General features: G+C 43.6%; 1 protein-coding gene across 2 annotated transcripts; it reads right to left on the bottom strand.

The window, feature by feature from the left end:
• Positions 1-5451: 5451 nt before the first annotated feature.
• On the bottom strand, positions 5452-20486 carry LOC135455632 (Na(+)/citrate cotransporter-like). Of its 2 annotated transcripts, none has more exons than XM_064729003.1 (13): positions 20468-20486; positions 19971-20078; positions 17507-17635; positions 16642-16778; positions 16015-16229; positions 14555-14726; positions 13295-13417; positions 12559-12771; positions 11658-11779; positions 11271-11389; positions 9952-10113; positions 8831-8968; positions 5452-8085 (listed from the first exon to the last, which is right to left on the bottom strand). In XM_064729003.1, the coding sequence occupies exons 2-13, from the start codon at positions 20073-20075 to the stop codon at positions 7957-7959; spliced, it is 1764 nt and encodes a 587-aa protein (XP_064585073.1). In that variant the 5' UTR covers positions 20076-20078; positions 20468-20486; the 3' UTR covers positions 5452-7956. The 2 variants fall into 2 exon arrangements, with proteins under 2 accessions (XP_064585073.1, XP_064585074.1); XM_064729004.1 differs by lacking the exon at positions 20468-20486 and adding an exon at positions 16875-16955 and having other exon boundaries at positions 16642-16779; positions 17496-17635; positions 19971-20246.
• Between the last annotated feature and the right edge of the window lie 1876 nt (positions 20487-22362).

Here is a 22362-nt window from a genome sequence, read left to right as displayed (position 1 = left end):
GCGGAGGCGGGGCGCGAGGGGGCGGGACGGAGGCGGGGCGCGGCGGAGGCGGGGCGCGGCGCGGGCCTCGATGGTCTCTAGCGCCCAGCTTCGGTCATCCGCTGGAGGGGCTGTTCGTTCCCGTTGCCGTTCCCGTTCCCAGCCGTGTCCTTCGCAGTCGTCCCGGGACACTGACACGGCGCCCCTTGCACACGTGCGGGTCATTTTACGGGCTGGGTGTGCGCGCACTGCCCGGAGCGCTTCCCTCATGCCTGGCCCGCAGAGCAGCCGGCAAACACTGCGGTGTCGGGAGCTAAGCACGGCTGACACCATCCCCTCACTTCTCGAAAAGGGTCTGTACAAATTCCTTCCTTCTCACCGCGCTCTGCTGCAGCTCCCGGCAAACCCCAAAGAACTCAGAAATCATTAAATACAAACCAGTGTATTTTTAAACGAGCAGCATTCTGTTTTACATCAGTCGCTTTGTCCGGCGGCTGCCTCCGGCCCTGCAGAATTTCCCCATCGGAGGGGAGAAAAGCCCGGTCACACAAAAGCCCTGGTGCTTCTTGTGCCAGGGGGTCCAGTGCAAGCTCAGAGTGACATTCCTGCGACACCAGCCCCTACGACTCCTCCCGAACGTGAGCATTCCTTCTGGCAATGAGCACTGGAGCACGGGTACCACGGAGGCCAGGCAGCCCCAGAGCCATTAGAATTTGGCTTTGGGGTCAGTGATCGAGGCATGCTTTTCCTGCACATAACCCTTGAGCTGGGAAGGACAAAAGGAGGATGAAATTTTGTTTGTATTTGCAGAACATTCATTTTAGCTTTTTACTAGACAAAGCCACTGTTCATCACTTCCAGAGCAAAAGGAAGTGGAGGGAACAAACCCTAAAATACTAAACTGTATTTAAACTTTAATGGTAAATATTGGATATTGGACAAAGTTTGGAGCTTTGCAGGTTTGTTTTGCATAGTGACTTTACAGTCAGCCAAGGAGATTTCTGTCAACCTCTAACCTTAATTCTTCATTAATTAAAACACAGTAGTCTCAGAGTAAAACCATTGATATGCAAATGCTCCATGAGTTAGCAACAGCAGTGGAAGCAATCTCTACAGACTTACCTGAAATCCTTCAAATTTCTTCCTTTATTTGTTGTTTAATCATTTTCGATTTTCATTTGTTGAAGTATTTTTGGCATTCAACATAGCAATTTTCTATAATACTATATTTTCCTACGCAGTATGAATTTTTCACTGGGAATTGCATTACAAAAACCATATAAAAAGGATCCGTGCATAGTTTTTTCTTAATAAAAAAAGGGTTGCTTTCTTAAGCAACATTTTAGTGGTTGTGAAATACTACTATTACTATATCAAAACATAACAAGCCACTCCCCAGTAAACACAGACTTTGAGCTAAAAGAAGAGATCAAATAGATCCCACGTGTCTGCATTGCTATTCTAGAACAGGATTTCTCTCCCAAGAGTGACTTCAGAGGAGAGAACTCTAAAAAAGGATTGGTCACAAAAATAAATTACTATGTATGGTTGCCCAAGTTAAGTCAAACATCTCAATTGTTGTCCATCAAAATTAGGAATAAAATTGAAAATCAGGATTTTAGTGTATGAGATTTTATAGTATAAAGGATTTTATACATGAGAACCTTCCCTAAGAAAAGTTTGATTTTTGTTGTTTTGTTTTTAAATGTCGGGTGACTTGCAGGACATGTGTTAATATAAATGTGAGCCAGAAATTTGTCTTATTGTCATAGAACCAGGATGACATTGCTGCATCAGTTTCTCCTTTCATAGAGACTAGACTGCTGTCATTGCTGTCATTGCTGTTGCCCAGAAATGTCATGGTTTAGGACAGTAAGTTTTTATCTTAACTCATTAGACCTGGCATAGAGACACAGCTCTTAAATGGAGCCACTTCGGAAGCCACCAAGGTTTTATGGGACACAAGAGAAAATAAAGTCTCATCTGGCATGCTGTTGAATCTTGAAGGTAAACACTGAGGAAGAGAAATGCTGCAAAAGATTCCTCTGTGACACCATAGTGCAGTGCATTTGCACCAGAGAGAAAAAAGGTCCAGCAATTTCATCACTGAAAACTGATCAAGTGAGATGAAACAGGGACGTGTTTCACACCAGTGCATGAAACCCAAGACATCCCCTCTTGTTCACCCCCGTTTGCCCACTGCTTTGGAACAGAATGCAAACTGATACTAACATGGACATCTGACAGGATTTTTACCCATAGAATGCAAGACAGCTCCTGTAGACTGGAGAGCATCCTGCTTTAAATATGGTTAAATAACAGAGAGCAGAGTACGCATTATGTTATATATATCACAAGCCAGCACAAAGTCTGCAATTTTTTTCCTCCAATGCTATAATTGTAATTCAATAGAAACAAAATCATAGTTTTCAGCAACTAAAACAATTGTCAGAACATATTTAATTAAAGGCTTAACTCTTCACAAAGTTTTCTTTTTTGAGGTCAAGAAACTGGCAGGTAATGCACATTTCAGAAGGCAGCCAATACCAGTCATGGTGGAACCATTTCATCTGCAGATGCCAAATACCATTCAAGCAAGCTGCAAATTGGATGAAACGGTGTAAAAAGACTGGTGTATTGAAGGCACTGGCACATGTGCTTCTGTGACTGTGGTACTCCTCCAGCTTCAGACAAACACTAGAATTCAAAGATAAATTCAAGATTAAATGTCATGTGCCAGAAAGCATTTTATGTTTTTCTTTAATAAGTTGGTTAAAAGTATCTCAGGGCTTCTATTAGGACACCTGGACAGCTGATGAATTTGAAGTCCGCCATTTGCCAGGAGCAATATACATTCCTATGTTTCCGATTTCTGACTGTATAGCCAAGGCAAAATATTGAAGTAAAATAGAAATTTCCTCCATAATAATAATTCCTTAATTGAAAGGTTGTGTTAACTTTGTTTCTGGTGAAAATCTGATCTTCAGCTGGGTTTCTAAAATATTTGCAAAGACCCAACGCGAGTTATTGTTCTCAAAGAATATCTCACAAAGAAAATTACAATAAATTAGATTTAGTATCTGGAACATTCAGTTCTTTCAAGAAAATGGTTTGTCTATAAAAAAAAGTTTTATGAACATTTTAATGAGGCTCACACTCAGGCGTGAAACAGCTTATGAAAACTCATGGAAGTGCCATGTGCCAAATAAGACTGGGAAAAAATTTTGTATGGGTAAATAAAGCACTGAAGTAAACTGGGGAAGGAAAACATCTTTTCTCTGACAGAAGAAACAGTCTCTTTCTTATGGCCAGAATCTACAGTAAATGTAATTCTACATTTACACCATAATAAATGGGCAACTATTGACTAAGTGCTCTAGAAAAACCTAAATGGGCAAAAATAGCTTCAGTACAGTCAGCTCTATTTTTAAAGAACTAGAAAGCTAATATTAAGCAGTCTCCAATCACCTGAGGGCAGCATGGCATGCCTGCCTTTCCTCTGCGCCCCCAAAGGTAAGGGCTGTGCTTCCCTCAGAGTTTCTGCCAAGCAGAGGCAGTCTGCAGTGCGTGGCAAGCCCTCTCTGTGCCACAGACCTTCACTCGGGCCAGCAAAGATACACGGAGGGGAAGGTCTGATCTGACACTAAGAGCTGCCACTGGCATGGTTCTTCTGGGCAGAGGAGAACCAGCACCCTGCCATTAAACCACACAGACAAATGCTCAGCCTAAGTCTTGCAGCAGAGTGGTGGCTTTGTGGTGCAAGGCCAGAAGTGCTGAAAACCTCTCCATGACACAAAGAGATTGATCAGACTTGTCCAAAGGCACACATCTATTCCCCCCCACTGGAAAACATTGTGAAAACTCTGCCAGTTGATCCAAGGGCTCAGGATTCATTCATTACCACCCCCTCTTCACATTTTTAGCACAGACACCTGGGGGGGAAAAAAAGATGTGAAGTATGTAAAAATGTATACAATATGTAACTACCGAAAAGGAAGAGGTGGTATGCCAAGGAACCACTGCTGCATTTTGGCTAGGTCTGACTCAGTGATCTGTTTCTTTTTCTGGACTGATTTTCACCAACTGTCCAATTCCAACTTTGTCAGCAAATGCTGCGTTTGGCTACAACCAGGTTATTGCTATTTCAAGTGGCAACACACCTGAGCTGGAAAAGAAAGGCTGAATAAGCCAAACACTGAGTTCAAGTGAGAACAGAACTCAGCTGGAATGCAGTACTCGCTGCTTGAACTCAGAGGATGACGCCAACAAATCCTAACCACTCTTCAGATTGGGGACTTCTGATCATATAGAGAATGCTGAAAGGTTTTTCTTCTCTGTTTCACAGATCTAGATGTTCAACGCACGGGCAGGAAACACCTTTGTTCTCCCTTTGTATATTTTCTTGTAGTTTGGTAGTTCATGAACTCATTCACAGTTGTGAGACCATTCCCAAGCACTAGTACATTGTGGGAACAAGCTTGCACACTGGTACATGACCAAGCAGCAGCAACAGCAGCCCAGATCACAATGCTGCAGGTTTAAGACGCTCAATAATTGCAGAAACAGCATTAGCAACTTGATATTTTGGTAAACTGGTATTTTGAGAGAAGAGAGGAAAAGCCAAGGATCCACAGAAAGTGGGCAGAAAACGAGAAAGCTTTAATTTAGCTCCTTAGAGGTGGCACTGCAGCTGGCCAGCTGACAGACTCACCGACCACAAGGAATCACATTCTGCCCTCGGATGGTAAAACGGGAACTGTTTGCTCACTCAGGGTGGCTGAATAGCTCACCCTGACAAAGCCCACACTGAGGATCCTCCCAGGTTTTTTGTGGGTGCTGGGGGTGCACGTTTGAAAGCGGGGCGCAAACAGATTCTTTTATGCCACTACCTTAGCAGCATCACAACTTCTGCACCTAAAACAATATTCCTTTGATGAGCAACAAAACAATTGCCATGTCTGGTAAGTTTCTATGATACTTGTCCTGCAGCTGAAGGGGCTGTAAACCAGATCTAGTCACAAAGCAATTGTCCTTGCACTGTCCACTGCAGGTAATATGTATTTACTCAGGGCACTGGAACAGGACACCATGCATGCTTGCTGCTGAAGAAAAGCCCATTTGTGCCTGTTATACTGGAAAGTTTGTACAACATTTATTCTTAAAAACTGGTTGTGTTTCTTAGAGTCTTACAATCCTTTACTCTGAAATGAATGAGACAGTTTGTAGGGTATGCCACCTGATTTGGTCCCACCTAAACATTCTTCAGAGATGCAAACTTGAGTTATCACTTAGCTGATTAAAGAAGAGAAACCACTGATATTCAGGTCTGAAGACACTTAAAAGTGGTGTCCAAATCTCTGCTTTGCATTATTCACTAGAGCATGTACCTTCTGGGATCTTACCAGGGCACCACTGTGCTACAGTGGAAGCTAATGCAGAAACAAGTGGTCCACTATGCTACACAGGAGGGGAGACAGTTCTAGTAAGTTTTTATTTGCCAGGCACCCATTTAAATTAAATATGAATCAATCACAGGATGTCATAACAGTGTCTCAAAAAGGAACTGCTATTAACGGTACAGAGAGGTGACACATCCAATAATTCACAGTTACAATAAACTCAACACTCTTTATTACCCCACAGGCACACTGCCCTGGCCCAGCACTCCTGACCATGAATCACCCGGTGTGACCATTGATGAAAATAGCATTTGCTTCCTTCTAGTCCAGCAAGAGAGAGAAGCTCTTCACTGGCTGAGGCGAGGGCAATCTCTCCCCTTCAAGAAACTTTCAGAACATTCTTTTCTGCAAACAGGACAGTGAAGTGTCTGTCCTACAGCTTTTAGCTGGAACTGGTTTTAGAGGAGTTCTGGTCTGCATGAACTGAGAATGCCAAGCTCAGTATCATCTACCCACGCAAGCTCAGTATCATCTACCACGCAAGCTCCTCTGTATCTTGTCAGACAGAGCAGAGCGAGCACCATGTATCTGGCAAAAGTAACATGTTCTCACACTATGAAGTCCATCAGAAAGGAAGTCCCTTTCTCAAACGCATTTAGATACCTAGAGATGCAAATCAGCATTAAATGGTGACTGCCAAAGGACAGAACATGCTCAACTGTTCCTGGTTTCACTTTCTTCAAAAAATACTGTCATAAGTTTCAGGTGATGACAAATATCTGTCAGCAATATCGCATCTGCCAATTCTTGGCACTAGAACTGGCCTCTTCCTTAGACAGACTCTGCAAGTTCAAGTGTGTTTATCCACATGCTCCACCATTCCCTGGAAGAGGTGTCAGGCTGCACTACCTGCAGCCATCTGGGAAGACAGTGAGCCATTGGTGGCTCTTGGGAACAACATTCAGTGGATAGTTTATGGTGCTTACCACCATGAAAGAGCATAAAAGATAAAGGCATGGAAATAAATTCTTAAAGCAGATTTCTGCTCAAAAAAGCACCTGGTCATTTTGTGGATAAATATTTCCCTCACTTCTAGATAAAAATGTATTTTTCCAGTTCCATTAAGAAAATTCACAGAATTTAATAACAGAACTACTGAATATCCTAAACACAATACTATCTTCTACACAGAATTCTATAATTCTAAAACTTAACACCTTGCACCCATTATCATGAGGTGGGAAATCACTATGGCTGCAGAATTTTACCTTATGTCCTCACAACACCTTGGTGAGGTAGATAGGTTCTATACCATCTTCCTCAGGAGGGGAAATAAGCACAAAGAGGTGAACTGACTTGCATGGGGATACATGGCAAGTCTGGAAGCAAATCCCAGGTCATACCCACAGATCTTTCCACTGTAAGACACTGCTTTACCTCCCACCCACTTCCATCCCCAGGGCTGAAGGGAAAGCCTCCAGGCACCACCGACAAAATACTCCCAGACCAACATCAATCATTCTGTAGACTACTTCTGCAACAGAAATGGCATAATTAGGCTGCAAACTACTTTTCGTACAAGACATGAATTCCAAAGTACACAGGACAACTCCCACTGCTGTCAGCCAGCACAAGCACTAAAATCTGGGCCCCTACACTTTTCCCAGGTCATCAGTTAGAGCCTTCCTCACGTCTTGACTTCACTCAAAAACTCCAGAGTTAATTAATAAGGCACATCAGGGGCTAATTCAGGAACTTCTGCAACAGATGTGAAGTCCCAAGGCCCACTGGTCACTTCCAGGCTGGCACTCGGAAAACATTAGTTGGCATGTGAAATCACACCTGTGACTGAGGGAAAGGCTCCCTGCTCTCTAATTGCCACAGTGCAAAAAACACAGAGCCAGCCTTAGTGCATCGTTGTCTGAGATATCAGCTGAATCATGACCATCATGGAATTACATTAACCCTCAATAAAGATGTCAAAATGCAGTGAGATTTAGGAGTGAAGAAAGGCAAGAGAAAGTGTGTCGGATGTTGACTTGGAAGGATCCCACGACATGGTTGAGGCCCAACTAAAACATAACATAGCACCACATGGCATACCCCTTCTTCACTGGACAAGTGACAACAGGGATTTCTCTGTACAGTTGCTGACTTGTAGATATAAGGAATAAGTAAGGAATGTGCAGCCCCTGCCTGAGTGCAATATTCAATGCTAAAGATATACAAGTACATACCAGTGATATAATAGTCCAAACCATTTGATACAACAGCCTCCTCTCTCTTTATTGAAAGTTTGATAAATCCTAATCCTTGACCTTGATTGGAGGTACAATGGATCACTTGAACATACTTATGATCCTGACAGAGAGGTTGTATAATTGCAAACACTTTTGCCTCCAGCACAACTGGAGTAAGATTGGGTTGGTTCAGACTTGAACTGATGTGTGACTGCTGGAAGGCAGCAAACACCCAACACTGACTGGATCTGAAGTGGTGATGAGACTTTATACAGGACCGTAGGCAACAGGGAGTACAGAGGGTACTTTCCTAGTTCAACACACGAATTCTTCACAGCTCACTGACTTCTTGTGCTGTTTGCCCAGGCTGGGAATGTGTCCAGCTGAAACATAAGCCTTCCCCACGTGTTGATGGCCAGTGAGACACAGCAGACTCCAATGATGTTCAACACTAGTCCAGCTTTAACCTGTGAGGAAAAAAATCCAAACCAACAATAACCAAACACCAGCACAGCAAACTGCAGCAAGACCTACTTGTACATACACAAGAAAGATGGTCAAATAAATCACAGAAATACCACTGTATCCACTGCCTTCTGCCCTTGCTTAGGTGGAGACACCAGGGAACACACTGTGCAAAGTCTTTGAGCGCTTTGCTATGTATATAATCAGTTGAGGAACTTTAAAGCATGTGTAACACATGCTCGCTCTTATTAGTTAGAGAACAGCTTATGCCCTCTTCAAGTATCTAGTTAGAAAACTAGTAATGTTTGTGTGTTCCGCCCAAAACCTGCCCTGTGTGGTCTGGCAGAAAATCAGAGGACCAGAGCCAAGGGCTACTGATTGCTACCTTCTGCTTTCAGCTCCAGTGGAGACAAGGCTTTAGACACTTGCCAAAGCCCCAGAACACTGCAGGGCATGCCTGGACTTTAACCCTTCAGGTTTCAGAGACTTACGACTTGTCAGTTTTTCATTTCACTTGGGCCAATCTGTATGTCTGCCAAAGCCCATGAGAGAAGTACTGTTACTTCAGAGATGCAAATTTTTATCACAATATTAATGCTGCAGCAGAGAGTGGCATAGAGTTGTAGTTACAGCCCATAACAGCTTCCTGGTACTTTGGAAATACTATGCAAAAAAATTAAACTCTCACCATATTTCAGGAAGAAAGCAATGGAGAATTTCAGATAAGAGAGAAGGCAATTATCTTACCATATCCAAAACACGGATGTGGCCGTAAGAAAACACTATTGCATTTGGTGGTGTTGCAACAGGTAGCATGAAGGCAAATGAAGCACTGAGAGTACCAGGCAGCATAACATACAAAGGGTGGATCCTGATAGATTCAGCCTGCAATGAAATGGAGAGAATATCACTCTGGCGGTGTTTGAAAAGAAAAGCATAAAGGATCAATCTACCCCAGACCAATGAGATACATAGACTTATTTTGTTGCCTTGTACTACATCACCAAAATAATTCACAAACATTTTATTCTGAAATCCACATGTGCTTAAAGATAACTTGCTGTTGTTTCCTGTCCAATGATACTTAAAAACAAGGCTTGATTCTTTCTTGTTGTTTGTTTTGCTCTATGGCATAATTTAGATTTCTGGTCAAATATATCCAGCAATCATTTCTTTGATCTCGGACCACCCTTTTTCCAGGAATGGGAATTATAATTACTAGGCATGTGGAGTGACACTCTTAGACTTTACATAAATTCTGTGGCACTCAAAACTTAAGTGCCAATTTAAGTCATTAATACCTCAGTGCCTTGATTGGGGTAATTTTGCTTTGAGGAAATAGTCTAGAATAAAGTGTTTGTCCTTTCCTAATTAAAGAACAAAGTAATCTATTTTTCTCTTTATGCCACAGTATTGATTCTGCTCAGAAAAGGCAGCAAAACTTAGCAGGTTTTCCTCCTTAAGTTTTAAAATTTTTCTGGGTTCCTATGAGAAATTGCACATTCCTAATAATCAGGCCTACCACTTTGAGTATTTTAGCACAAATTATGAAGATGAATAATTCAGAGGCACCATCAGAAAGTGCTGGATTTTGTTTTGGTTTGGGTTTTGTGTGTGTGTGTTTTTCTAGTTCTAAGTTGATGGTTCAAAATGACCAGAAGTAACTGATGCTTGCTGAACTGTATGGAAAAAGTGACTGTCACTTCACCCTCTCCAGGGTCAAGGCACACACCTTACAGAAGGCATGACCTGGCTTCCTTTTAAGTACACTGGAGCAACATCCAAGACAATAATTACAATATTGCTTTGCCACGCAGTTTAACTCTGATCCTCCAGCTGACAGGGTAACAGGACAGAAGCAATCTTACCAGGGATGCAAAGACAGGCAGGAAGAGGGTAGCTGTGGCCGTGTTACTGGTGCATTCAGTGCAGACAGCTGTAATAAGGGAGATCACTGATGCAATGGCCCATGGTGGGATAGATCCCAGTGGTGTCATCTGACGACCCATCCAAGCTGAGAGCCCAGAGTTCTGCAAGAAAGAAAGTGGGTTTCAGTGAGGTTCAGAACCCCTGACTCACAAACAGGAAGCCATGTTATGGGCAACATTCCTGACAAATAATACTAAAGGACTCCAGAACTATACAAACACCATCCAGGAAAGTACAATTATCTGTCACAAAAACTAAAAAAAATTCCTTGCCAACTGGACATCACACTGAATCCCACTTTTCTGATTCTTCCAGAAACCAAATACTTGCTCACACACAGGTTACAAAATTATTGGTTTTCTTGCCGAATAAGAAAATTTTTCTGAGGTCATTGCAACTACCTAGTGTAATACTAGTGTATGGCCCAGAAGCTTCTTGGGACATTTTTCTAAGGTTTCTGAAGGTTATGATTCTGTATGAATGCTCTATTGTAGGAACACAGGCAGTAGTTGATACAAACAGGTTACAAAATCTGACTTGATAGTTTTTAATGCTCTGGAACTTTAATAATCTATGTGTGTTGTAGGTGATGAATGTCAGGGACAGAGCTTTAACTTGCCCCATGGTTTAAACCTAATTAGCCACAAAACTCAGATGTGAACATGACTTTCCCCAGAACATTGCACTACTGACAGCTAATGCTTGCTTTGATTTAGACGCATTTAGCAGCGATGAAAGAAACAATGTGGTTCACCTCAAGATTCCTTCCTGTCTTGGGAATTTAGCTGCCTTTTCTGTGAATTTATAAACACAGGCTCAACCCAGGATTTTCTTTCCGACCACTTCAGCAGTGGTTTTGCTTTAAGTCTGAAGATATATAACCCTCAAACAAACCTCAAATGGTACTGAAAATCTGACAAGTGCTATCTATATTTCTACTTTTCTAGTCAGGGCTGGGATTGGGATGATTACAGAAATAAGAAAGGATGCTTTTCTGGACTGTCCCGACAGCGAAGATCCCAACCTACTGGGAGTCTCCAAGAGGTAAGATAAATTAAAGAAACTTTGAAGAACAAAAATTCCTGAAGAAGACTCACAAGCATTCACCTCTCCTTGGTTTTTGCTAATTTAGATCCCCCTTCAGATCTGAACTTTGCTACTGGGTTTGGCTTTGGGTGCATGCCCAGTAATACAGGACTAGATAACAAACCAGGGAATTTTGCCTTTGAGTCAGAGAAAAACAGATGTCAGGACATACTGCGCTTGCATCAGCCAAAGCAAAACCTCCTCCCAGCAGCAGCACAATGTTCCAGGGCATCTTCCTTTGAACCACATTCCATTCTAGCAGCGGGGGTGAAAAAAATTGCTTTTTCTTATCTGAAGTGAGAAATAAAGAACATGTTTTAGGAGAGCAAAGACACTTTATCTTCTGTTCTGCAAGATAATGGTGGGCAGATGCACAGCATTGAGAAATCTGCACAGGGGGAGGGTAACACACACGGACACGGACTGTGCCCCAGCGCTGCCCAACAAGGGAGGCAGGTGAGATGCTCTAAAGAACTGCATGCAAATCCAGTGCATATTTCTGCCTTGCTGGCTGAGCGGGTTAGATGTTTCACAGTACTACAGTCCCTCTTTTAAATACCTTCTTCAGTCTGTTCAGAGTCAGACGTGCTTGTATTCCAGCCTATGCATTTAGGCTTATGAGCAGGAAGGAGAAACAGTAACAGGGCAACAAACATAGCAGGAACAGAATCAGTGATATACCTAATGGAGAAAAGAGAATACAGGTTAGAAAATGCACACCTTTCTCCGAGAAAAGGGCTGTATTCCAGCATTCTAGTCACTGACTTTGCCATCCCATTTGGGGCTTGAGCAAAATAGGACATCAGCTGATGTCTGAAGTCTCTCAGATCTGCCATAATTTAAACGCAATAATAAAAGAAACAAGCTACAACACACATTAATAAATAGAGTCCTGGATGACAACTCATTCCTCCTGGAGCAGGGTTCTTTCTCTGCACTGAAGCCAAGATTCAACAGCTGTATCTCAAAGAAAGACATCTAAAGAAATGGCCTGAATGATAGCCCCAAAATGTATTTTATATTCCTAACATGCCATGCACAAACGCTACACAAAGAAGCCATTCCAAGCACAAAATCAATTTTCCAGTGACTTCTAAGGTGTTGGTTAAATGTGGTATTACCAAATATTCAAATGTCACTGCAACTGATTGGAGCTCATACAAACAAAATACCAAGATGTATGTCAGTGTGACTGAGACCAAGATTACAGAATTTTCTCTTCTTTCAGGAAGTTCAGCTTGCTCCATGTCTCAGTCTCCAGCCTTTTCACTGCAGCACAAACTGTCAAATCACAGATGATTGGTAGTGTCATGTACAAGCCATTGTATCAAGCCCAGCAAACATGTGAAGTCAGGTAAAGTTGGAATTAATGATCCCACATTCAAAATGGAATGTATGAACAAGGGAATCTCATTAATAACCAAGTGGGTAAAAGACGGAAAAAAAACCTAAATACTTACTTTTCTCCTCCTTTGAAGAGTATGCTAGACCAGCCTTTTATAAAGCCTGGGTTTCTGGAAAACCACAAGACCACCAGCAATATAAACAAAAGGAGGACATTTATTTCAGCATAAGACATAGGGCCTAGCTTCTTCATTTCTGCCTTCAGCACACTGTATGCAGCTTTTTCTTTGTCAGTTTTCTGTGTCCCACAGCCCCAGTTTTGTTTTATGCTTTGAAAAAAGGGAGAAAAAAAATACTGTAAGTATGAACATATTAGAGGGATCTAGCATCCTTATCACTCTGCAGCTGCCCCTCTTGGGGACAGACACAGACAACAGCAGAGGCCATACAACAGTGCCAAAGTATTTTGTGGGGATACACCAGTTCTCACAGAAGAATGTGGTCTATCAAAGGATGGCAATTTGGAGTAACCCAGGATGAAAAAGTCAGGATTGAATCAATGGCTACAAACCAGCTATGACAGCTCTCCCAGGGCTGAAATTCACAGGCGAGAGATTGAAAAATAAAAAGGCAATTTTGTCTGAAGATTAAGAATGTATATGGCTTTTGCCTTAATATACCTCCAATGAACACAAAAGGTTTCCAGACCTCAAAATTTTTGTGAAATGGACCTGCTCTCTGCTATAAAATTAATAACTTGTCACTGCATTTGTTTTAGCCAGATGTCTCAGAAAGCAGATCTGCACTAACTTTCTGAGGGGTTTACACAATATCATGTAGATAAATACTCACTTGACTCCCATGAAGGAGCACTGTAACCAAAGCCAAGCTAGTGCCAACATCAGGAGCATGTTTGGGAATGAAAATCCAAACCAGGAAGCAAAGTCCACAATATCATTACTGTCAGGGTATAACCTGTAAAGAAATTATTTTCTGTATGAATGTCAAAACATTTAGCAATCTAGTCCCCCTTTAAAACGTGCTACAGACAATTATGCATGTAAATCTACGACAACCATTACGAGCAATCATAGATAACATCCACAGCCTAATTTAAGTCATGAGAGAAGGCAGCCTGATTTCAGAGCAGAACTTAAATGATTGTCAGTTTTCCCTATGTTTTAATTTGATGCATACAGGAGCTTATGTTGATACTTTAGGTCTCAGTCAGACAAGCGTGGCTGAAAGATCTCCCATGCATTCCAGACATTTTTCACTTCTAGCACATCTGTTCATTTATCCCAAGAAAGGATAGTTTTTTCTTCCTCCCAAATCACTCTAGTAAGAGAACAAGAAATGTCTTCCCTGAAAGTAACACCTGTACTTCTGCTGCCTTCAACAGATGAAAAAGTTGCTAGTTGGCTTGAAACAATGATGACAATGTTTTAAGAAAGGCAATTTTTGTTATTCTCTGTGCTTGCCAATAATGATTGGAGGAAAAATATCAATAGCAAGCTTCCAGCTGGATGTTAAAACCAAGAGATAATGTAGCAGCTAAGGCTGAAGTACTTGCAACACAAGGAAGTAATGTTGGAAAAATTTCCACTGCAGATTGGGTTCCATGTAGATCAGTTCCCAGCCTCAGTTTAGCAATGACAGAACAACACAACTGCACAGTTTCCACAGCCACAGCATGGAGGAACAGGGTTACAGGAGGGGCCAAGTTCCTTCTAGCTCTCTTCAGTGTGTTTATGAGTAGAGTTAATCTACATTCTTCTGGTGCTTTTTACTGCAGTTCCTCTTCCGGATGTGCTGCATTTCAGTTGAGAAAGAGGACACAGAAGAACCAATATCGCATAATCAACCACTTGCATGTTGATTGCCAACAAGTATTTCCAATTTTCTCAGAAGACCTTAATTCCATCACATAGCTTCCTTTTAAAAGATGCTGAAGCAAAAAAAATGAGGCCAAATACTTCATACACATTTCTCAGTCTCAGTTCCTGAACTAATTGCTTGAAGTTCACAACTGAAATTGTCATCAAAGACCAGTCAATTGGTCACACAAACAGTATGACAGTGTAACTAAAAGAAGCAGCAAAAATTACTTACTGATTCATCTGGCCTTTCAGTACCACATTTGGTCCTGTTCCGGTAAGTGTTGCAGTTCCTCCAATGCTGGCAGCATAGCACACACAAAGTGTCATTCCTTTGCATATACGCTTCCACCTTTTAGTTTCCTCAGAATATTTGGGGTCATCAGTGACTTGTTCATTGCTTACACCTAGACAGAAAGAAAATTATTTGCCTCAGGTAAAGTTGGAAAGGCAGAGAGTTCAGGATAGGATCTGTAGGCTTAGTGCTACCAGTCTGTATGTGCCATTTATTTTAATTACAAAACTCACAGATATCTACCTAAATACTTCAGACTAATGTTCATGAGGAGCAGAAGAAAGAGGCTCATGGACTGATGGACATGATCCAAGGATGCTTTTGCCCACATCAGTGCCACAACTCCTTTTCTGTACTGCCTTGTTTCACAGAGAGGCTCACCACCAGCCAAATACTGTAGTCACTGAAACCATTCCAATTCCACAGCGAGAACCCAACTAGCTTTAACAGATGTGAATACAGGCAGGAAAAAAAAAACAACACTGAAACCCAAATCCTTGCTTGGCATTCTGTCAATTTACAATAACCACAAAACTTTACTGTTCTGTCCATTGTTCTCTGAGGGTAACACTCTAATCTTGAAGTCTGACTGGACTAATGGAGCAGGACAAAGAATTTATGGCAATTGCAACCAACTCAACAATATTAAAGGGTATTTTTTGCACACTCTTACTATCTTCACTACACTTGTAATCTGATCTTTAATCATACTTAATAATATAACAGCGCAGCAAAGCACTGAAATGAAAGGGTCTGAGTTTGTGCACATATTTAAAATGAAGTGTAACCTATTGTAGAACCACATCAGTGGCACAGGACCTTGAGGAATCAAGCACCTGGGTAAGATCACACAAAAGAACAGTTTGTCTAATGTGAGTCAAATTACACCAGTTCCTCTTTTCCATGTGGCTTTTAAAGTAGTCCTCTTTCTTCTCCCTATCTCCACATACCATCTGGTCAATAAAGAGATATTTATTACCCTATAGCCAGAAGAGATTGTGTTTACATAATTTTTTCAAATACTCCTACATGGCCTAGAATCTGAATCCCCACTGATAATCACAAGATTTAGAAAGTGGGATGCTGGGGGTTTGGATGGCTATTTCCCACAGGATATGCTCTTCATTTCCCTAAACAGGCAGTTAAGTCTAGGGGAACTGGGAGGATGACTCCCGCTTGAAGGAAAGAACATAACAATTTGTCTGGGCTCTAGCACCAGCATACAAAATGGCAGCCATCAAAATTAAAAGCTATTTTGTAAAACCTAAATGTCATATATTTACAGGATTTCAGTCAGATTACCGTCCTCTTTCCTTGGAAAGGGTACACAACACTCCTAGGTTGGGGAGCCGAGTGTGGCAAGTTCAGTAGCATCAGCTTATGGGTGAGCAGGCCCTTACCACTCACTGCAGTGGACCCTGATTTGCTCTTTTCCTCCAGCTCAATCGCTGTATTTGTTTGCCCAGTTGCTGGTTCCGCCGTGGTCAGCTCATGCGCTGTGATGTCCAATTCATCCAGGACAGCTTGGACAATGGGAACCATCATGGCAGTGGTGGCTGTGTTGCTTATCCACATTGACAAGAAGGCAGTGACTAACATAAATCCCAGCATCAGGCTGAAAAGAAAGACACAGAGGAGAGAGGAAGAAAGTGAACAGATGCTGCTAGGCTTTGCAGTCACTATCATCTGGAGAGCAAAGCCCAGGCAGGGATGTGTGCAGCCACTAGTACAGAGCAGGGCCAGACTCCCTTCTACGACAGCTCTGCCACGTTCACTGAAGGAATCCCAGCGCATAATTAAGTGTCATAATTTTGTCCCCAATGGTAAGCCTCTAAAATTTACACAGATGCTAGTTTTGGATAAAGCACAAATAAACTGCTCCTGTTGCCAGACTTCATTTCTGGATACTCTGCAAATACAGCTAAATTGGCTCTTGAAGGATCCTTTCTCTGCTGACTGTTAAATACCAATCCTGGGCCTTTGCTAAACTAACAAGAGGTAAGAGAAAACCAATGTAATACTCTTACAGTGCAGGTTTCACCCCAAGAATCAGAAGGACCCTCAGTGCAATCCTTTTGTGAAGATTCCATTGCTCAACAGAAATTGCAACAATCAGCCCTCCAAAGAAGAGCATGACTGTGCTATTTAGGTACTGCAAGCACACCTGTAAGACAGAGAAGATAAATCAGGCCAAAATACTTGCTTCACTAGTACAATTTGCTTACACCCTCTCAAATCCATGGACTGGAGCAGGCCCCAGCCAACACTAGAACAAGAGGCAGCAGCTGCCTGCAAGCTCCCTGCAGTTTCCTGAACCCTTGATCTCCTGTGTAACTGCTGACTTGCCTGCGCAGGAGCTCTTTGTGCATCATTGTGCAAAATGACACCAGTTTCCTAAAACGCAGCTAGGGGTTCAAAGTATGGAAGGTGCTGGAAATATTGAGCTCCAAAAGGGCTTTCTCAACAGCATCAGCAACCTGCCTTTACCGGCTTGCTGGGCAGTGGTGAACCTGGGCTACAGATCCCGAACACAGCCGGTGCCTTGTGCCTCCAGCACAAACAGCACACCTGCCGGCACTACGGGACAAACTCCCACAGGTTTGTCCCATGCATTTTGACATCTCCCAGAAGACTGGCAGCTCTACTTTCACTTCCCCTTTGTGCTTGGGAACACACAAACTGCTGGCACTAGTGGGATGCTCTCCAGCAGGACCCATGTCCAAAACAGATCCTCCCCTCTACCACCTCAAGCCCCCCACTGTTAACACTTTGGGCAAATGTGTACGTACTTCAGCAACTTCCCATATAATACAGACTTGTTGGCTAAATATTGATGAGGGATTAGAGCACTGGATTTCTCTGTATCAGACCTGGACTGCACAAGTTCCTTACTTTTTTAGAGGTCTGAACTCCAAGCAGAGGGAAAAATACCACTGGCATGAGGGAGGTGACAGACAGGGGGATCACTTCAGTGCACCAGTACACAGCCATGATGATGATGATATATGCACATCTGGCCTCCTGCAACATAACAGAAGACACATTGAAGCATTAGAAACTGTTTCTAAAGATAAGAAACACATTGGTAGCTCTTAAAAGTGGCTCACACACTCCACTGTCTGTAGCTTAACAAGTTATGCTCAATGAGGACTTAAACTTGTGCTCTTAAATAATGTTCTGAAGTCACTTGTATAAAAAAGATCTTTTTGACCAAGAAGACCATAGTGTTTGCTTTAATACAACCACACAAAATAAATGCTGTGAGAAAGACAAATCTTCCACCACTAGGTAAGTGCACAGTTTGCCGTGTAAAAGTACCTCTTGGTGGTTGAGGTCAGCAGATTTTACATCTAGGAGCCAAGAACAGCAATATAGAGTTAATTTTTTTCATGGATGGCCAAATTTCCCAGTGTGGATGATTAGCTTTTCTGAAATTCACAGGTCTTTGATGTATGTCCAGTAACACAGTTGAGCTCAGAAACTATTTCACTGAATAACTTAAAATTTCTTTGCTTTTTACAGGAACCCCTAAAGTAAAACTCTTTTTTTGTGTGTGTGGCTAAGCACATTAGAGGTGTTAAACTATTTTCCCATGTCATATTGTCCCTACCTGCTAAGGTGTTTCCCTAGTTTAGAATTGTTGTAACCTGCCTTTTTGGGCTGTTGACCAGGCATTTCTGTATCCCAGCCTTCTGTGGTTTGTACTCTAAAATTTGTCACGGGAAGCAGGTATTCATTAGCTAACAGTGAACTGCTTGAAAGCTGAAGTCGGTGTTCTGTTGCTCACTATTTGCTCCTATTTAGGGCATGTGTTTATGGGATTTTACTCTAATACAACAAATGTGACTTTATTGCTAAAGTAAATGGTGTGACAGTGACAGTTAAAAACTGACATCAGGTGTTATTAGTAAGAAGGGGTGTATTTTTGTTAATTTTGTTGAGTGTTGGGGAAAAAGTTTAAGAACCAGAAAACACCTTTTGTAAGTAATGTGGATTTTTTTCCCTCAAGTTTCCAGGTTAATTACAGCACAAGTTTTGAAATGAAAAATTCTTCAGAGACTAGAAGGTATCAGGCAGATGCTGTAGAAGTCTCTTCCCTTTATAAATATGAGGTCAGCTCATGATATAATTCATGCTGTACTGCAGTAATGCAAGGGTAGAACTGACTGTGGTTAATCTGTTGCTAGTATGAAAGACAGATAAACAACTCTAAGTGAATAAAATGCAAAATCCTGGCTTTAGAGAGTAGAGAGTCAATAATTTATGTGAAATTCAAAAATACAGCGATGCTTATAATTTAACTCCAGCAACTGTGGCCAATTCAAACAACAAAAGATTTGGAATTAAATATATATTTGTATTTATACCTACATATTTATAGGTATAAATACATATATATTTATGGCATTAAATGTATATATTTATGGAAACAGTCACAGAATGTCTCTTTGGTGTTTCTGTGTGGTTGACACAAAACACAGTGGCCTGACTCCTGGCTGAGAGATGAAAAAGCAGTCACTGACAGAAATATTGCCTTTCCATTGCGAAACACTGTAATTTCTTAGGTTAGACTAATGACAAAATATGCCTACAAATATTGGCAAACTGAAGACATACTTAATTTTTTTGGAAATTATCTTTCCTAGTTTTGATCAAAGTAGAGCTTAACAGTCAGGAATTCCTCATTGTATAAAGCACCACCATTCAACTGAAACTGGTATAACTTAGACAGGTAAACAAGAAAGGCTGGCAATTTGGTTTATAAAGACAGATAAAATTTTCCCGCACTTTAAAACAGATTGAGCGATACCAGTTGCTCAAAAGAAGGGCTGGCTTTGGCATTAGAATAGCCTCCAAAGCTCTAGTAGGCTAAAACACTGCAAACTCAGCTTTCACACTTGATCAAGAAGGCTACAAGGCATTAAAAGCTCAAACTTTCCTGGGTTATCCCAATTTTACGCTGGTGTAACTCCACTGAACGCAAAGGAGTTGTGCCTTCGCCATCCCTGGAGTAAGATGGATGAATTGGAAGACATGGCATTTGAAATCCCGACCAATTCGCACAGCACAACGCTGACAGCATCAGGATGGAGAATGTCACCAAGCAACGTGCTAGGAGTACCAGACCCTCAGCAGAGAGCTGGGGGAAGCACTCCTGCCCTTCCGCCGACTCCCCTCGCTAGGACATAATGCAGGACAATCCCAATGCCGGCCAGCTACGCCTGGGCTTGTCCTGGCCCAGAATGAATTGCCTCTAATTGTCACGGTGGGTTGGGTGCCGCCGGGAGGGCCCGGAGCCGGGCGGAGTGGGGTCACCCGGGGGCAGCAGGCCCGGAGCCGGGCTCTCTTCACCTACCTTCGTGGGCACGACGAAGGGCAGCGGCAGCAGCAGCAGCGGCGTGAGGAAGAGGATGGCGAAGAAGCGGTACCTCAGCAGGGGCTGCAGGCACGTCGGGGCCATGCTCTGTGGGGTGACACGGTCAGGGCGCGAGCGCGAGCAGCGCCCGCCGCCGCCGCTTTAAGTACGGGGCGGGAGGGACGGGAGGGACCCGGCCGCGGGCGACACGTCCCGCCCGCCCCGCCGGGGCCGCCCCGGGCAGCGGCGCGGCTGAGCTCGGCAGCGAACGAGCCTCCGGAGCGGCCCGGCCCCGCTCCGACCCGCCCTCCCTGCCCTGCCGCGACCCCTCCCCTGCGGCCCCTCGGTGCCGACGAGAGCGGCTCCATGGCTGCGTGTCAGCCACCGGCGCCGTCGGGACAGCGCGGAAGGAGCGCTCTCCCTGCTCGCAGAGCGCCACAGAGGCGCCGGCACGCACAGGCTCCCGCAGCGCGGGATGCCCCTACCCTCCTGCTCACCACAAGCCAGCCCTGAGGCCCTGCAGCCAGGAGGGCTCTCTCATGCCATGCCTCGCTCCTCAGGGTGCCGCAGGCTCCCTCTGCTCCTGGGCTGGAGCATGCCTGGGTGCTGGGGCAGAGGCCACACAGGGATGGGGTGGAGGAACCCTGCCACCTGCTGATGTAAATCAAACTTATATGGGAAAGAAGGAAACTGTGATCCCAGAGTTCCTCTAAGGACTAGGAAATTAATCTGTGTGTGGAACTGCCAGTGAAAATCAAACCCCAATACTTGTCTGGCAATGCTGCTGTTTTTCCTTTAAAAAATGTTTTGGCTAAACAACTGTTGGGGGTGGAGTTACTGCAACAGAGCCTTTGAGTTTCAGGTTTTTTTTCCTCTCTGCTCTTAGAAGAAAGGATATCCAGCAGAATAAAAAGAAAAATGTCAGGAGAGAGCAAGTTGTGCAAAAATTGGTAAGAGATCTTCACTCCTACAAAGTGGGGATTTCAAGAGTTTCTAGGATTTTCCTTAGTGTTATCTGGGTCTCCTGTAAGAGAGGTAGCAGAGGAAGAACCACATGGCAGGAGTATGCTAGCCATTGAGTAGGAAACAGAAGTATTTTGTATGCATTTCACATTCCTGCTCTTTTGCTGCTTTGATGTGCAGAGGTTTCTTTCACAGCCTTCTCCCTTGCTGCATGTTCTCTCTTTTCAGAACACCACTGTGGGCGATTTTGCAGTATCTGGCAGAGGGAGGTGTCAGGGCATAGACAATGGCAAACCCAGCAGCTGCCTCAGTTTCCCTCCATGACTGATAATTCTTTTTCTTTATATGTTTGCAATTAAGCGATGAAACATTCATCTCTTTGTTCAGGGTAATTGGCCACCTCGCATAGAAGAGAGAAAAATGAAAGGGGCCATGAGGATCATAGAACCTGGTGTGTTTTGAACAGTAGCAAGGCCATTGGACAAACTCTTCAAAAGAAAGATGATTAGCTTTCCATCTCCCAGAAGACACTACATTCCTATCAACCCAGGGACTCCAATGCCACATGTTCCATATCACCTCAAGCTCTTAAAGACTCAGTCTTTTGACATGCTGGTGACCTGTGACTATTGCAACATTCTGCTGCCACTTCCAACCCTTTGTAAACACGAGAAGTGACACACTGGCCTCGGCTTCCTACAAAGGGTGTACTTACACAGTCACAACTGACCTCCCGAATGCCCAGGACCCTGTAGCAATGGGGAACAAAGGGGCATGGACCTCCTTACGGGTCCGGAGAAGATCCCGTTCCTGCAGAAATCGCAATATGCCTCTAATGTCCACCAGACACAACTGAAGGCCAACTGAGGCCAACAGAACTTAACAGAAGAAGGGCCCCCATTGGCTGGCTCAGCTGTGGCGCTGCTGCCCACGCGTCCTATCACCCAATCAGCTTGCTGCTCATGGCTGGCTGCGCGTTCCTCCAGCCAATCACAACCTCCCTCAACTGACCCTCTCCTCACTCCTAACTGCCTCACAGCCCCCAGCCGACCTTCCCCGCTGCGTCTGGCCTGCAGCTGGGCCGTTCCACAGGGCCTTCTGCTGAAGCTCGGCCCTAAAGATGGTGGGGTGCATTCATCTATGCAGGTGTGCAGCATGGTTTTAGGTTCGCCATGGGAAGGGCTGGCTGGCTAGGTGCTGGAAACACCAGCTGGAACACGGGCAGGAACAGGTGGGTAAAGCACACATCAGCCCTGTTACCCCAAGAGCACTGCACATTATCTTTGTGCTCCGTCACAGGTTATTGTGAGGACACATGGGGTCACACCTCGTACTGCAGCACCAAGGTTGCTGTGCCTGAAAAGGGCTGCAAAACTGCCTCAGATCGCAGGGCTGGGCTTTAGCCTTCCAGCCCTTCCCTTTGGAGTGG

The sequence above is a fragment of the Zonotrichia leucophrys genome, chromosome 19, assembly GCF_028769735.1.
Source record: "Zonotrichia leucophrys gambelii isolate GWCS_2022_RI chromosome 19, RI_Zleu_2.0, whole genome shotgun sequence".
NCBI lineage: Eukaryota > Metazoa > Chordata > Aves > Passeriformes > Passerellidae > Zonotrichia > Zonotrichia leucophrys.
This window is presented reverse-complemented; position numbering and strand designations above follow the sequence as displayed.

Coding starts and splice junctions, on each gene's coding strand:
- LOC135455632 (XM_064729004.1), bottom strand. CDS start 20,075: ATGGCCCCGACGTGCCTGCAGCCCCTGCTGAGGTACCGCTTCTTCGCC. Junction 17,636..19,970: donor CCTTCGTCGTGCCCACGAAG/GTAGGTGAAGAG, acceptor GTTATGTTGCAG/GAGGCCAGATGTGCATATAT. Junction 11,780..12,558: donor CTCTTCAAAGGAGGAGAAAA/GTAAGTATTTAG, acceptor TTTCTCCATTAG/GTATATCACTGATTCTGTTC.